The 16,571-nt window shown below is 42.7% G+C and overlaps 1 protein-coding gene across 6 annotated transcripts in view; it reads right to left on the bottom strand.

The window, feature by feature from the left end:
• Positions 1 to 8,560, bottom strand: part of CACNA1G (calcium voltage-gated channel subunit alpha1 G) — a 179,977-nt gene extending 171,417 nt beyond the window's left edge. For all 6 annotated transcript variants that reach the window (XM_066586608.1, XM_066586607.1, XM_066586613.1 and 3 more), the window contains exons 1-2: positions 8,454 to 8,560; positions 4,341 to 4,474 (exon numbers count right to left, since the gene is read on the bottom strand). In XM_066586608.1, the coding sequence (XP_066442705.1) occupies positions 4,341 to 4,474; positions 8,454 to 8,546 (227 nt within the window). In that variant the 5' untranslated portion in view covers positions 8,547 to 8,560. The remainder of the gene's footprint in view (positions 1 to 4,340; positions 4,475 to 8,453) is intronic.
• Positions 8,561 to 16,571: the final 8,011 nt, after the last annotated feature.

The following is a 16,571-nucleotide window of genomic DNA, read 5'->3' as shown; positions in this document are numbered from 1 at the left end:
AAAAGAACAATAATTATATCACTAAGCAGTAAAAAAAAACAAAAAAACATCACCTGGCCAGATGAATCCAGATCACTATTGCACCATGGTGATGGGGAAGAGGTTGTCAGAATTTGGCACAAGCAGTATGAATCGATGAACCCTTCATCCAATCTGCACCAACTACAAGATACTACCTGTACACATGAGCCAATATTTCCTGCCAACGCCTTGGAATCTATGTCACGACAAACTGCTGTACTTCTGAAGGCCGAAGGAGGTCCAATGTGCTACTAGATGGGTGTATCTGATAAAGAAGCTATTCAACGTATAATATATCACAAGATACATTTTCTGCAATTTTTACTGGGGGTATTCCTTTAGATTGGGGGCTACAATAGAGAGAAGATGATTGTAATCTTGGATTGTGCCGGTCTTTACTTCATGTTCGGAGATATCGTACAAGGACATGCTCGGAGACTCGCACACATCACTGAAGTGAGCTGACCAATTACTTTTCTACTGCATATATATCCCTCACAGCTGCTTCTACGGAAATTAGCTCTATTGGGTTAGAAAATATTGTTTGTAAATGATCAAAGGCTTAAAAACCATCTCCGGAGACTTGTAATTATTGTGAAGATTGGAATAGCAATGCTGTTTCTATATTTGCAGGGGACACACATCTATTTAGTAGTAATGCACTCATGAGATATTCAGGAAAAGATGAAAGTTTCCAAAACATTAGTAAGGCCACATGTTGAATATGCAAGTTACGGCAACCATATTATAAAGTCTAATTGTCTAGGAGAGAAAAGAATTGCATAAGGCCAAGAAATGAGCACCTCCATATTTGTCTCCTCGTTTCTTCTGTTTTTATCTACTGTATCTGTTCCACTTAATTGTTTCAGATATTCAAACAAAATGTAATATATGGCAAAAACATTATGAAGAATCAAATCACAAAATACAGTTTTTCAATAAAATAATGAGATGTCATCATGGCGGGCAGTAAGTATAGCACAGGCTGCCATGCACACTCGTCAAGATAATACAACATCGCTACACTACTGTAAACAACGATCAGTAATGGACCAAGAACCCTCATGTTGAGTGACAGGGGATTTGAAAGATAAGTACATAATTTGGGGTTATTTTAACCCATATTAACTTCACCACAGCATCCGAGGACGTAAACAGAGGGGCTTGAAGATCCAGCTGTAACACTAGAATATCAGATGTTACTTCCAGCTGACTCCAGCGGGTGATACTTTGGACTCAGCTCCTGAGCTGTCGCTATCCCATACATTTACACTACGGTGCCAGACGTACCTATGTCATTAATAGAGATGAGCGAGAGTACTTGCTAAGGCAAACTACTCGAGCGAGTAGTGCCTTATGCAAGTACCTGCCCGCTGGTCTCTAAAGATTCAGGTGCCGGCGGGGGAGAGCGGTGAGTTGCGGGAGTGAGCAGGGTGGGAGAGAGTGAGAGAGAGATCTCCCCCCCGTTCCTCCCTGCTCTGCCCCGCTGCTCCCCACCGACACCCGAATCTTTAGAGACGAGCGGGCAGGTACTCGCATAAGGCACTACTAGCTCGAGTAGTTTGCCCCAGCGAGTATGCTCGCTCATCTCTAGTCATTAATCTATGGCACACTGTGATAATGGGTTAAAACATTTTTTTGGTACTATAAACCTCTTTTAATTAAATTTTTTTATCCTTAAACAGAAATGTAAAGACCCTGTCTAGCACACCCTACACAATTACTACTTATATCAAATATTCTTCTTTATCCATAGGTCTTATTTGAAAATGCTTTTAGCTTTTCTGTTATGCTGAAAATAATTCTTGACGCTTAAAGGGGTTTTCGTCATAAAAAAAATCAATACTTATGTATTCCTCCGCAGGTAGACTCCTTACCGCATCTTCTTCCCCTCGATCTTCTCCAGTTCCTCGGGTCACCTCACCTCCAGCCAGCCGAATCCTCTTTTTCCTGTTATGGTACGTGCATTCTTCTTCTTTCTGGGCAATGTACGCTACGTCATTAGTGACGTAGCATTCATAGCCTTGTGGGAGTGCTTATCTATTGCCGAGACTGCGTACATTGCCCGTCAGGAAGAAGGCTGCCTCTGAATGGATGCTTCGTCACCAGAAGCGGAAGAATCGGCCGGCTGGAGGTGAGGTGATCCGGGGGACTGGAGAAGATCAGGGAGGAGAAGATGCAGTAAGGAGTCTGCCTGAGGAGGAATAGGTAAGTATAGAACTTTTTTTTATGACAGAACCCCCTTTGAAGGGGCTGCCTGCCTTAGATAGGAATTTAGAATATGCCATATTTGGACATAAAAAGGTAACAGAGTTGTTGTCCTCGTAAACCACATTGTTTAGAAAGGTCACCATTGCCTTGACAAATTTGACAAAGTATGGGGTATGTGATGCAACTAACCTCTTAGGGCCAATGTCCACTTGCACAATGGATTCCATTGCTGAACCCCGCAGTGAAATCCATGTGTGCCTGCGGACATGAAGAGGAAAAGACATTTTCTTACCTTTGTGGATCCAGCGCGGATCTCCTCCCTCGCGGCCGGATCTTCTTCAGCATGGTGGATGCTGACATGGCCGGCGCATGCGCAGCGGCCTTTTTTTAAAAAAAAATCTCCTATTTTCCCGCAGATTTGCGGCCCGTCCACAGTAACAGTAACAATACACTGACATGTTTCTGTACGCTGAATGCGGCTTTAGGCACATACTAAGCACTGAAGGTCTTTCAGCCCAAATTCTAGCATGTACACCTCTACTGACCCAAAAGCGCAAGAAAAGTTGGTTTCACTATGACACTAAAGTTTTTGAAATTTTTGGATTCTGTTCTGTAGAGTGATGCAACAAAACTGAAACTTTTCGAGCCTGTGGATCAACACTCTGCCTAAAGTGATGCATGGTGGTGGCTTGGTGATGATCAGGGGCCTGCTTTGCTTCCTGGAAACCTCCAGCATGTGGAGGGCAAGATAGATTCAATGATGTATCAGGAAATTCTAGGAAAAAATGTTGTGCTTTCTGTGAGGGAGCTGAAGCTTGGGCACCATTGTGCCTTCCAACAGGACAATGATCCCAAGCATACCTCCAGTCCACCAAGGCTTGGTTTCAAAAGAAGTTCTGGAATATTCAGGAGTGGCAGTATGAAGGCCATTGCCCATGAGGATTGGGCTAGGAGTCCTCAGAAACACTGTGTATCGGTCCGGTTCAGGTTTGGAGTCCTAGTATTGTATCCAATACGGGCAAAGCATGGTCAGGGGAAGCTAGAAATCGATACACTGATGGTATCAGTTGCAGTACAGAGGAGCAGGTAGATAGCGTAGTCAGGGGAAGCCAGAGGTTGGTACACAGATAGTATGAATTGTAGCTCAGAGGAACAGGCAGGTGGTGAAGCTTGACTATAAGCTTGGAGCACAAATAATCACACAATGAGAAAATGGAAGGACCAGGATTTTATAGGACATCCAATCCTGGAGTACAGGAAACTGGACCAGGAGCAGGAAACACGGACAAGGTCATGCAGGGGAGCTATCCAAAGGGCTGGATAGCTCATCAGGTACAGCCACCGCCTGGACTACAGGAGCTCGTGGGTTCCAGTCCTGACACACCGTCAGCAGTTATTCATCATTTTTGCAGCAGGTCATAACAGCAAAATGCCCTCTACTAAGTACTAAAGAATCTTGTCATGAAGAGTTTGAATAATTCTGAGATTGCTGTAGCCATTAAAAGGTGAATTTGGGGAAACCACTTGCTGTATCAGTTCAGTTGATTTATTTAAATTGGTTTTTTTTTGCAAATAGCTGAAAGTTTGTAAATTTGGCAAATAAATCTAATGTGCAATGGGAATTGGCAACTGTATCTAGTGTATTATATTGATTTCAATATGTGTAATGCTTCATTTCTTTCCCATTCACTTGAATGGGACTGAGCTTGCAGTATGATTCTGAGTCACCGCACAATATGCTATTTCTAACAAACAGCTGATCGGCAGGGGTGCCAGGCATCTGACGCCCACCAATCTGATACTGATGACCTATTCTGAGAATGGATCATCAATATTATAGTTCCAGGAAACCCCTTCAAATTTATTTTGACACTTTTTAGAGCATTTGGATAGCTTTTGTTTTGGTCTGAATGATACATTTGGCTTTATTAAATACGGCATTTTTGGATCACTATACTGTTTATGGCCCATCTTTAAATAGCTAATTATATGCCATAGATCATCATTACAGTTGTGTTCATTCGGAAAACCATTATGACAAAATCCCATTTTGAAAGGAACATTATTGGAGTAATACAACACATAGCAATCACAATAACGGCACTTACCCTGCGATAACTATGAAAAAATCTAAACGATTCCAGGTGTCTCCCAAATAGCATTTCTGTCCAAATATTCCCAGAGCAAACATTTTGATAATCATCTCCACAGCAAAAAAGGCAAAAATGAAGTCATCAAATCCCTGCATTAAAGGTAGAAAATCATTTAGAAGAAAACATAAAAATGCAATAATAGCTAATAGGAGCCAACGATAATACAGATCAATTTTCCTAAAACAAAGAAACAACAATCACTTGCACATATAAAAAATTTACCTTTTTCTGTAGCCAACCGGAAGTCACCAATATTCTCAATAGATGATTTCATTGAGTTCCCCAGGTATACACTTAGAACTGCCTACTAGAGATGAGCGAGTATACTCGCTAAAGGCAATTGCTCGAGCGAGCATTGCCTTTAGCGAGTATCTCCCCCGCTCGAGACGGAAGGTTCGGGTGCCGGCAGCGGGCAGGGATCTGCGGGGAAGAGCGGGGCGGAACGGAGGGGAGATCTCTCTCTCCCTCTCCCCCCCCCCGCTCCCTTCTGCTGACTGCCGCTACTCACCGCTCCCCTGCGCCGGCACCCGAACCTTTAATCTTGAGCGGGGAGATACTCGCTAAAGGCAATGCTCGCTCGAGTAATTGCCTTTAGCGAGTATACTCGCTCATCTCTACTGCCTACCCATTATTGTGTACTTTTGTGCCACCAAAACAGCTCTTACCCATTGAGCCATGGACTTCACAAGACATCCAAAGGTGTCCTGTGGTATCTGGCATCAAGTCTGTAGCAGCAGATACTATAAGTCTCGAAAGTTGTGAGGTGCGACCTACATGGGTCAGCCTTGTTTTTCCAGCACATCCCACAGATGTTTGATCTGATTGAGATTTGAGGAATCTGGAGGCCAAGTCATCACATTGAAGCCTGTTACAGTATATTCCTCACACCCAGGGGCATAGCTAAAGGCTCATGGGCCCGGGTGCAAAAGTTTATCTTGGGGCCCCCCAACTTCTCTTAACCCCTTAATGCAGAGTTGTAACTTGAAGCTTTTGGGCCTCAATGCAGAGCCTGTAACAGGGCCCCCAACTGTAATGCTTTCTTCATAGCACTGAGCTCCCCATATGGAGAAGAGAGGCCTTATGGGCCCCCTAAGGCTCCTAGGCCCCGGTGCTCATACCATTTCTGAACCATTTTTGTTGTACAGCATATAGCATTGATGAATGGAGTGGTAGTGTGCATGCATAACAGTTGTTCAAGTCATATGTGGACATTCGGGTTTCTCATTCTCATAATTAGTGTGGGTCCCAGGAGTCAGGCCCCCAGCAGAATCCTATCCTATAGATTGGTGATAAGTTGTTTTGGTGGCACAACACCCTTAACTTTTTTAGGAATTTGGGCTCCAATAGCTCTTCTGTGAGATCGGACCAGACAGGCCGGCGGTGAACCTTGGGTGCTCATGGGCCTGCCACCACTTCACTGTTTGTCTTTTTTATACCGCTTTGATAGGTGCTAATAAATCCATACACGAACACCCCACAAAACCTGTTCTGACCCAGTCGTCTAGACATCACAAGTTAGCCTTTGTCAATCTCACCCAGATCCTTGTGTTTGGCCATTTTTACTCAAGGTTGTGCATTGCAATAAAATGTGCTGTGCAGCACTATGTATATTACATAGCCAAAGGGCTTTCTAATTTGGTTAAAAAAAGAACAAATCCATCAATATCAACTGGGGAAATAGACACTCTGATCTACTGGTCCCGCTCTGCAGTCCACTCTTTGGCCACCACCATTGATGTTCATCATTGAATTACATATTGCGATTGATTCTCATTCTAAGCATCGACGATTCAAGTCATCTTTTACTTTTGCCAATTATGACATTTTACAAGGTTTTGAATTTAGGTATTTTTAGAAATTGTAGTCAGTGCTCTTCTACTCCTACTTCAGTGTCCTGAAATGGCAAAATCACGCTTTGTTCTTAGACTATATGCAGTTCTTCTCCACTGTACTTCATAGCTGTCAACTCCGAACATTTATTGATGGGGTTCAGGGATGTCTGACAGGACCGTTGTTGTATATTAGTATAGTTAAACTACTGTGTATAAATGTTAGTTGTCAAGCTATATGTAATATAGTGCTTTTATGTGTCTCCATTTATTAGATTCACAGTAAGATACAGAAGTGAAGACAGTATCTTAATACAGATTTTCTCTCTAAAGATTTTCTTTGTATTAAAAATCACATTTCAAAAATATACCCATTTTTCTCTTTTTTTTTTAAATAAATTGTTCTGGTCAGATTCAGATATCTAAATGGAAAATGAGCTATAGCATGAATCATGTTTTTATGTTAAGCTCCTGGGCTCCAATCCAAACCCTGTAACAGAGCCCCCATCTATAATGCTTCTCCCTATATGGAGAAGAGAGGCCTTATGGGCCCCCTAAGGCTCTTGCGCCCCGGGTGCAACCGCATCCCCTATGATGGTGATATAACCCTTAGGCCTCCCTCACACAGGGCGTTTTGTACAGCATTTAGCGCTGCCTTTTCAGCCCAGCGCTAAACGCTGTACAACACTCCCATTCATTTCAATGGGGCTGCTCACACAGGGCTGAAAACACAGCGCCTTCCAACGCTGCACTTTGACAGCGATGCATGTTCTATTTTGGGGCGTTTTCAGCCCTGCGTCGCCCATTAAAATGAATGGGCAGCGGTTTCAGCACTGCTAAAAATGCGGCAACACTTGGTGCCGCGTTTTTGGCAGCGTTAACCGCTCGCCGATTTTCGGGGTGAGGGTGTGCAATAGAAGCCCTACCCCTGAAAATCAGTCCCAGCTAGGCTAGAGGAAAAAAAGAAAGTAATACTCACCTAGCCGCTGCGATCCGGGGCCGCTGGTCTCTGCCGCTCATCCGGGCTTCTCCAACACTCCCAAGTCTATAGCCGTAGGCCAGGTTTGAGAACCCCGCCTCCAGCAATAGAGTGCTGTGATTGGTTGTCGGCGCGCTCGATGCCCAATCACAGCCCTTCATTGACTGTCTCAGCCAATCAGCGCCGGCACTCTATTGCTGGAGGCGGGGTTCTCAAACCTGGCCTACGGCAATAGGCTGGGAGTGCAGAAGAAGCCCGGATCAGCGGCAGAGACCAGCGGCCGCGACCCGGACCGCAGCGGCTAGGTGAGTATTGCTTTTTTTTCTTTTCAGCATCCTTGGCTGCATTTTCAGCCGAGCTGAAAACGCAGCCAAAACGCTGGCATAAAGTATGCCAACGCTGCTGAAACGGGGCGGAATCTGCAATAAACGCAGCATTGAAAAACGCTGCGTTTCTGCAAACGCCCTGTGTGAGGGAGGCCTTAGTCTAGTTCACCCATCCTTTGTGTGATTATATTGGCAGTAATTGTGTAAGATGTGATCTATGCAAATTTTGACATTCCCTAGTGAGTATTGGGACAAGGCCAAGCCAAGCTGGTGAAATGCTCACTATGGGCTCCGTAGCAGACACATGGGCTAAGCCAATCATACAATGATAGTGATAATAGTGCCCTTAATAACAACGTTCATGATAACTCTAGTAGGGTTTTCCATGCCCAACCTGTTAGTAAATTATATTAATAATAATAAACTTTATTTGTATAGCGCCAACATATTCCGCAGCGCTTACATAGACAGGGGATACAGAAAGACAAAAGTACAAACATTACAGAACCACGGTTACATAGTAATCAGTTGGTGGAAACAATAGGGGTGAGGGTCCTGCTCCAACGAGCTTACAAACTACAAGTAATGGGGTGATACAGAAGGTAAAGGGGCTGGAGATGTGCACAGTAGGCGAGGTGGAGAGTGAGGGGTGATATACACATAGAACTTGCTGTCCACCCCCTCTACCATTAAAGGTCAATGCATCCTACTCTGTCAACCTCTTCGAGCTTCAACCTATTTACTTCAGTACTTTTTTTCTTTTCTGATCTGTGCTTATTTTACTCGAGAAACTAAAAATGATTAAAAACACATGCATACAGATTTCTGGAGGTAAAAACAGACTGGATCCATGAATAAATTAACACTCCAGCACAAACTTAGTCACATAAAAAAATAAAATGTACATAATATCCCTGAGCAACATTGTGCTTACCTGCAGAATTTTGCAGCGCTGGGAATCGCAGGCAACGTCTTCACATGGATGGAACATTCCCAGGGTGACACAGTTCAGGAGGATGACCAGCATACTGAAGCGTTCAAACCAGGTAGAGGACAGAAAAGTCAAGGAAAACTTACAGCAAAACAAAGGAAGAGATTGAGTTACTTTATAGCTGTGAGAGCATAATAATCTTACAATCTGCTGTCCAGAAGGGACCGAACAGAAACTGAAGAGGTTCTGCCTTATGTGTCCTACCAAAAAAACTGGCAAACAAAGTTCTAATAGCAGGAATAGTGGTGGGTTCACATCTGCACTGGGGATTCCACTTTAGTGCTCTGTTCGGGGAGTAGTAAAGGTGAATCCCCGCAGCCGAACACGTCCGTCTCTGGGCAGAATTGAACAGCGCTGGACAGACCCCATTGATTATAATGGGGTCCATCCGCTTTCCGGCCAGCTGCACGGCTTTTGGGCAGAACAAAAGGATCTTGCAGGGCTTTATCTTCTGGTATTTTCAGCCGTATTTGTGCCGGCACCTCTAGCCGGAGGTTCAGGTGTGAAACCGGCCTAACTTCCTGCAGACTAATCTTCCATAGTGGTGCATCATTTCTTTTGGAAGCTTAACCCTTTCCAATCCAATTTGTATCCTGGTTTTCCTAGGGGGCTTACTCTTTTTCTGCCGTTACACAACGGCGCTATCTGCTGGATAAAGCCAGTACTGCATTAGGTGACACGTTGGATAGGCTCTGACAGCAGAGAGGCTGCCAATATACAGTAAGAAAACCCCGACGGATGTCTTCCGACATCGGAGCTGTACAGCGTTAAATCATAATGTCTTTAGACGTAAGACAGTGGATTGGAAAGGGTTAAAAACTGAGGAGGGTGGGAAACTGTCCTTCAGGGTACGCTCACATGTAGCGGATTTGGTGTGGGAAACAGTGGGAAAATCTGAACCAAAATCTGTACGAAATTCAACATCGAAATCCAATTTTGACACGGATCCACAGCAGATTTAACCCCTTCACCCCTTTTTCTGCTGCAGGAAAATGTGACCAAATCTGCTGCGTGTGAACACAGCCTTAGGGCTTTTTCACACGGGGTTGTTTTCACGCAAGCCAAAAAATTGTGGCTAAACTGCACTAAAAATTGCGTTAACAGGCGATTTTCAGCTATCGATGCCTGTGTGAAAGAAGCCTTATATGTAATATTACTAATATATAGGATGGCAAGTCCAGATTCTATTACTGTTTATGATATTGGCATAAAGGGTGGAAATGTAGAAACTTGTAAACTGTTTTAAAGAAGTATGCCTACACAATTGTCTCACAACAACCTCTCCCCATATGTAGGGTATATATATATATATCATTGATGCAGATCCCCTGCTTAGGAAACTCCTTTATAAGCTAGAGGGCTACACTCCGGTTGACCCAACTCACCAGTGCATTAAATGGTCAGCCATGAATTTGAAAGGTCAGCAATGCTACATTTCCTCTGCAGCAGCTTATATTAGTTTAAAGAGGTGCTCCACTTACTTATTTTGTAAGATGCACCCTCTATTGACCCCTGCCCCCCTGTGATCAGCAGTAAACTGTGAGAAATCCTGACAGCAAGCATTCAATTAAAGCAGTGTTCCCCAACTCCAGTCCTCAGGGACCACCAACAGGTCATGTTTTTGGGATTTCCTCAGTGTTGCACAGGTGATGTAATTATAATCAGTCCTCAGACATTACCACAGGTGTTCTTACTATAGGATATCCCGAACATATGACCTGTTGGGGGGTCCTGAAGACTGAAGTTGAGAAACACTGAATTAACCCTTTCCAATCCACTGACGTCTGAAGACATTCTGATTGAAGGCTGTACAGCTCCGATGTCGGAAGACGTCCATTAGGGTATTCTTACTATATATTACTGGCCGCTTTGTTGTCGGAGGCCTCTCCAGCATTTCCCATACAGCAATATTGGCTCTAGCCAGCAGATGGCACCATTGTATAATTGCAGAAAAAGAAAGCCCCCTAGGAAACCCTGAATCGAAAATTGGATTGCAAAGGGTTAAAGCATTACATGATCTCTATTGAAATAAATGGTCTGTCCATGTAACACACCAGCATTCATCACAGTATGGAGCTGTTCAAGTCACTATTTGAAAATGGGCTTTCTAATCCAGATCACATCTTTACATAATGAGTACCATTGGGCTTATTTACTAATACTGTCTAATAGTGGGACAGTGCAAACTTAGACTAGACAGTCCAAGGCCGAATGCAGAAGGCCGGGTCAGATTCCGACTGCGAGAATGCCCCTGCAGTGACCCGCAGCTTACCTGTCTGGCGTCTTTGCTCTGCGGATGTGCTGGCTGGCGCACAGCCGTACATGCGCAGCGCAGAGCCAGCGAATCAGCGATGATGCAGCAGTGCGAGCCTTTGTGAGGCTCGCACGAAAATAGGACACGCTACGATTTCGTTATACGCGAATTTTCTGCAATCAAAATCGCGGCTGTCTGCAAAGGATTGCATGAACTAATGCAATCCTATGGCAGAGTGCAACGGCGAAGATTATGCGCAGAATCTCACCACGGAATTTTCATCCATGTGCTTTTGGCCTAAAATGCACCACATTTATAATTCATTCAAATAAGCCCCTGTGCTTTTTTTAAAATATATATTGGATGAATTTCTACAAGGACAAAACCTTTTGAAGCTGTAAAGTCACTTTACCTAAGACCGGCCAATTTTTGCGAATTTTGTGCTTGTTTTTTATCCCTTCATTTCAAGAGCTATAAATGTTTTATTTTTCCGGTGACGGAGGTGTATTAGGGATGGTTTTTTGCTGAAGGAGTTGTATATCTTAATATATCATTTGTACCATATAACATATGAAAAAAACCTTTTAGAGCTTATAACTGAGGAGCAATAGGAAAGAAAAAAACACAGTTGGGCCGTTTTTGGGGGTCTTGCTTTTATGACATTCATGATGCAGTGAAAATGATCCTGCGGATCAGTATGATTACGCTGATACCACACTTCTATTGTTTTTGTTATGTTTTAACTACTTTTAAAAAATATAAACCTTAAAAAAATGTGCTTTTCGTCCCCCCATTCTAACCTCATAACTTTTAAAAATTTTGACTGATGGCAATCTCTTAGCACTTGTTTTTTGCGGACCGATCTAGTTTCATTGGTACCAACATGGCGTACATATAACTTTTTTATCACATTTTATTCATTTATTCATGCATTTTATATTTTAGTGACAAGGTGTTGAAAAAGCTGCAATTCTTTCACTGTGTTTTCCCCACTTAGGGCTCAGACACAGGGGTGCATCGGCGCCCGTGTTACTGCAGGTAGCAGACGGCCGAACCTGAAGACGGACGTCTCTCTGCAGCGCCGGGAGGAAGAACATGTGGCCGGCTTCATTGCCGGTCATGTGCTCTTTCATCAGTGCTGGAGAGAGACATCCGTCTTCAGGTACGCCCGTCTTCTAACTGTCAGTCACACGGGCGCATTGGCGCCGGTGTACGGGTGCCGATGCGCCCGTGTGACTGAGCCCTTACTGTGCAAGATAAATGAAGTTATATTTTGATTATTCGGACTTTTAAGGAAACGGCAATACCGATTATGTAAATTTTTTTTAGAGTCCTAATTTTTTACATCAGCAATACAAATTATGTTAAAAAAATAAATGCAAAACAATTACGCAAAAACTAGGGAAATGTTTTTCTGAGCTTTTAACGTGTTTCATTATTTCCAATTTTTGAAATGTTTCTACTAAACTTATTTTTACTTTTTCTTAGTACCAAAAGGGACTAGAACTTGTGATCGTCTGATTGCTAATACCAAAGGGTTAACAGTGTGAAATACATGACAGTTCTAGGAGCCTTCACAAGGCTCCGGTCTATCATGCAAACCCATTAGCATTCTGCAATCACATTCTAGGTGGGCCGACAGGATGTCAGAGCCCCCCCCCCCCTCCGACAAGTTGCTAAGATATCCCAGTCTACATTGACTGCAGCATTGAAGCAGTTAAGCGGTCGTAACTAGCTCTGACTGCTGCTGTTGCCAGTGTCTTTCAACTGTCAGAAACAGCTGATGGTCATGAAGAATGAAGCAAGTTCTACTCCTGAGCCTGCCTCATACAACCCCTTGGGACCTATATATGTCATAGGTCATTAAAGGGTTAAAGCAGGCAAGATCTCAAGGTTTCCCAAATAAATGATGACTACATACGGGATGGAATAATACAAACTTGATGTATATTTGGAATAGTCAAGAACCACCAGCAGATTGCCGCCTATACTCTACACCTTTCATAGACCATATATAAGCCGTGATTATTTTCTTAAAGGGAACCTATCATCAACTATAGACATGTTAGGGAGCTTACAGTTTAGGTTATGTGGAGTCCAGGGAGCTTTTTTTCCCTACTCATCTAGTCCCCTTTTGCTGTGGTGTCCCTCGACGAAGTCAGCAAGCACTCTCATAGGGATAAATAGAGATGAATACGATTGTGCTTACTTCTGAAAAGAGTCACACTTCACCAGGGGACACTGCAGCAATGGGGTCTGGGTGAGTATGAAGTGAAAAGAGATCCCCTGGACTCCACTTCACCTAAACTATAAGCACCATAACTTAGTTTATGGTGCTTAAAGTTGATGACACAATCCCATTACTGCACCTAAATCCTTCCATACCCATAAGCATCAGCCATAATGCACCCAATCAATCATCTGTAGGATCCTTAGTAAACACAATCCAACTTCCTGATCATAGAACCAAAGTAGGAAAAAAGAGAAGAAAAAGAAAGTGCAAATGATAGGCCACGTTTGGCCAACTATGCCAAACACATGTAGTTTCCACCACCCATGGATGTAATTTTCGAACCTGGCAGATAACAATATTGGCAAACATAAGTCTACCATTGGCAATCACATATATGCAATTCTTTACAAGGACAGGCAAGTGGTAATGGTGCACTGTGTAGATGTCTCTCTGTCTACCATACAACAGGATGATGTGGTGCCTTGACCCATGTCGGGCACTCTAGAATGGAGTATATGTGTTTGGAGTTTAATAGCCCAATCACCCACAGCATCCTCAATGGAGAGAGCCCCTTGCAAGGTCTCCTCCACTTTGGAGTGCTAGTTGGGGAAGAAGGGGATCCCCATTCTCCCAAGAGGTGGAACTCCTAAAACTGGATCTTGACATTTAGCGCATATATCTTGATATGTGATAAATATCTCAGATGATAATACCCCTTTATGTTGTTTTGTGTCCTTGGGAGTGCTTCGATATGTCAATGTACCTCTTGGACCAGAAAAGGTAGCACATCCTTCATGTTATGTATACAGCCTGCTTAAATGTAGTATTTTATGTTTGTAGAGCTCATTGTATGTAAATCTTTATTATTATGGGTTTTGGCTACTCTCAGCTGAAGCTTAAGTGGGCAGATGGTTCATACAAATTCGATTATGTAACCATTCTCTTAAAAGATCTTAAAACCGTTGCTGGGTGCTAAGATGTAACGACTTGGCTTATGAATTCAGCATTATCAATTTTACATTTTTACCAAAAATATCAGTCAAAGACACTAAAGGAAAAGAAATGAAACAAGATATAGAGGCCTGACTACCAAACAAATATATGTGCATATCACTAGAACTCTCGTCTGTCCAGAACTCAATTAGTTTGTGTCTTGAGAATTCCTTCTAAATGAAGATATTAATATTAATGCTAATTTAAGTTGATACATGAAGACGGATAAATCTGTAAAAAAAACTAATTATAACATGTCCTAGAAATATTTAGTAAAGCCATCAGCCAAAATACATAGCCAGAGATTAAAGTTCTTAAGTATACATTCCCATGATTGAGGCACTGACATCTTTCTTGTCTTCCTCTTAAGGCTTTCCTAGCCACTTACTGTAGAAAGGAACAGGCAAGCATTTAACAACTTTTCAACCCCTTGGCATATTCATAAATTGAATATCTCTCCTACACCAGCACTAACTTTTCATACCTGAAAGTCCCAGAAATACAGTGTATTCTCATTAGCATATTTTAATACAGTGTTTGGAAAAGGTTGTTTTTGCAAAACTTATGCTTACATCAGCGTTAAGTACTCAAGGAAAGCTTCGAAATCAAACTTTTTAACATGCAAATGAGCAAGCAATCAATGGAACATGTAAAACCTGAAAATACAAGATTAAGTGGCAGCGGTGGCATTTAAAACATGTGCATAACCCGTGAAGTTATTTAACACAGCCCTTGTGACGAGACACGAACAAAAGGCATTCAGAGGCAAAACAAGCAGAAGTAGCCGCATACTTGCTATTGTTGCCCTATTGACATTCCATAGTCATTATGGTTGGAAAATTGGTTTCAATACATTCTTACTTTGCACTAGGCAAACTAGCCCACTACCTTCTCGTTTACCCAATGATGACCAACTGAAGATGTTAGTTGAGTGTCAGATATTAACCCCTTAAAGACCAGAGTGCTTCAGTCCTAAAGGACCAGCCACTTTTTCTTGGCAATTTTACCCATGTGGTGGTTTTATAGCCCTATTTTTTTTTTTTCCTGGTCTGCCAAAATTATTTTTGCTGCATTTTCTTCGAAACATATAGAGTCTCCTTTAAGTAGATTGCAGAAGCTTTAACCCTTTGCAATCCAATTTTAGATTCAGAGTTTCCTAGGGGTTTTTCTCTTTCTGCCATTATACAATGGCGCCATCTGCTGGCTAGAGCCAGAACTGCAGTACGGGACATGCTGGAGAGGCCCCCGACAACAGAGCGGCCAGTAATGTATAGTAAGAATACCCTGCCGGATGTCTTCCGGAATCGGAGTTGTACAGCCTTCAATCAGAATGTCTGAAGAAGTCAGATCAGTGGATTGGAAAGGGTTAATCCTGTGCTGTATATTTACTATCGGTTATGATTAAAGGCCAGGACGGTATATTTATGGCGCTTGGTCCTTAATAGGTAAAAGGAAATGGGGCGTGTGTATTATGTCCTGTAAGCCAGTTTTTCGAAGTAGAAAAGTCACAATTGATGAAAGTCCAAGGGGTTTAACCCTACATACTGTCTAGCACATATATCATATATACTGTCAAAAAGAACAATATATAGAACAAATAATAATTAGGGCTCGTTCACATCAGTGCTTTTGGGTTCTGTTTTCTTCCCCTATTATGCAACAGGAAAACAACACCCAGCGCTCAAATGTGATATGACGGACCCCTAAAGCTCCAAGGACACCCCATTGACTATAATGAAGTCAGTTTGCTTTCTGTTCATGTACAGGACAAAACAGTGCAGTATGCCGTGCTATTTTTTCCTATTCTCTAATGGGATTCAGTGATGGAAGATACAAATGGAACCTCCAACGCTGATGTGAATGAGCCCTAACACAATGTAGAGAACTGGCATAGTCTAGAAAAAAGACGGCTAAGGGGTGATCAAATAACTCTGTATAAATACATGAGGGGACAATACAAGGCTCTCTCCCAGGATCTGTTTACACCCAGGACCACGACGGTAACAAGAGGACATCCGCTACGTTTAGAGGAAAGCAGGTTTCATCACCAACACAGAAAAGGGTTCTTTACTGTAAGAGCAGTGAGACTGTGGAACTCTCTGCCTGAGGACGTGGTGATGGCAAAATCCATAGAGGAGTTTAAAAGGGGACTAGATGTCTTTCTGGAGAAGAAGGATATTACAGGATATAAATCTTAGGTTAATTGTTAATCCGGGTTTACAGGCTGGTAGGAACTATTAGGGGTTGATCCAGGGATTAGTCTGATTGCCATTAGGGAGTCGGGAAGGAATTTTCCCCCCAAATGGACTAATTGGCTTCTGCTTCTTGGGGTTTTTTGCCTTCCTCTGGATCAACAACACAGGCGGATAACAGCTGGACTAGATGGACATTGTCTTCATTCGACCTTCCATACTATGTTACTACCGTATGCTCAATATGTATACGTAAGACCAGTTTTCAAATTAAGCCCTTTAGAAGATCTTGTACCCCATTCCAAATCCTATAGAGCTTCTCTAATTCATATTAGTTGGCGACCATCGCCAACGGAAGGAATGCTGTGAAGATCATGATACATTTTGTT

The sequence above is a fragment of the Eleutherodactylus coqui genome, chromosome 13 (assembly GCF_035609145.1).
Source record: "Eleutherodactylus coqui strain aEleCoq1 chromosome 13, aEleCoq1.hap1, whole genome shotgun sequence".
NCBI classification, from domain to species: domain Eukaryota; kingdom Metazoa; phylum Chordata; class Amphibia; order Anura; family Eleutherodactylidae; genus Eleutherodactylus; species Eleutherodactylus coqui.
This window is presented reverse-complemented; position numbering and strand designations above follow the sequence as displayed.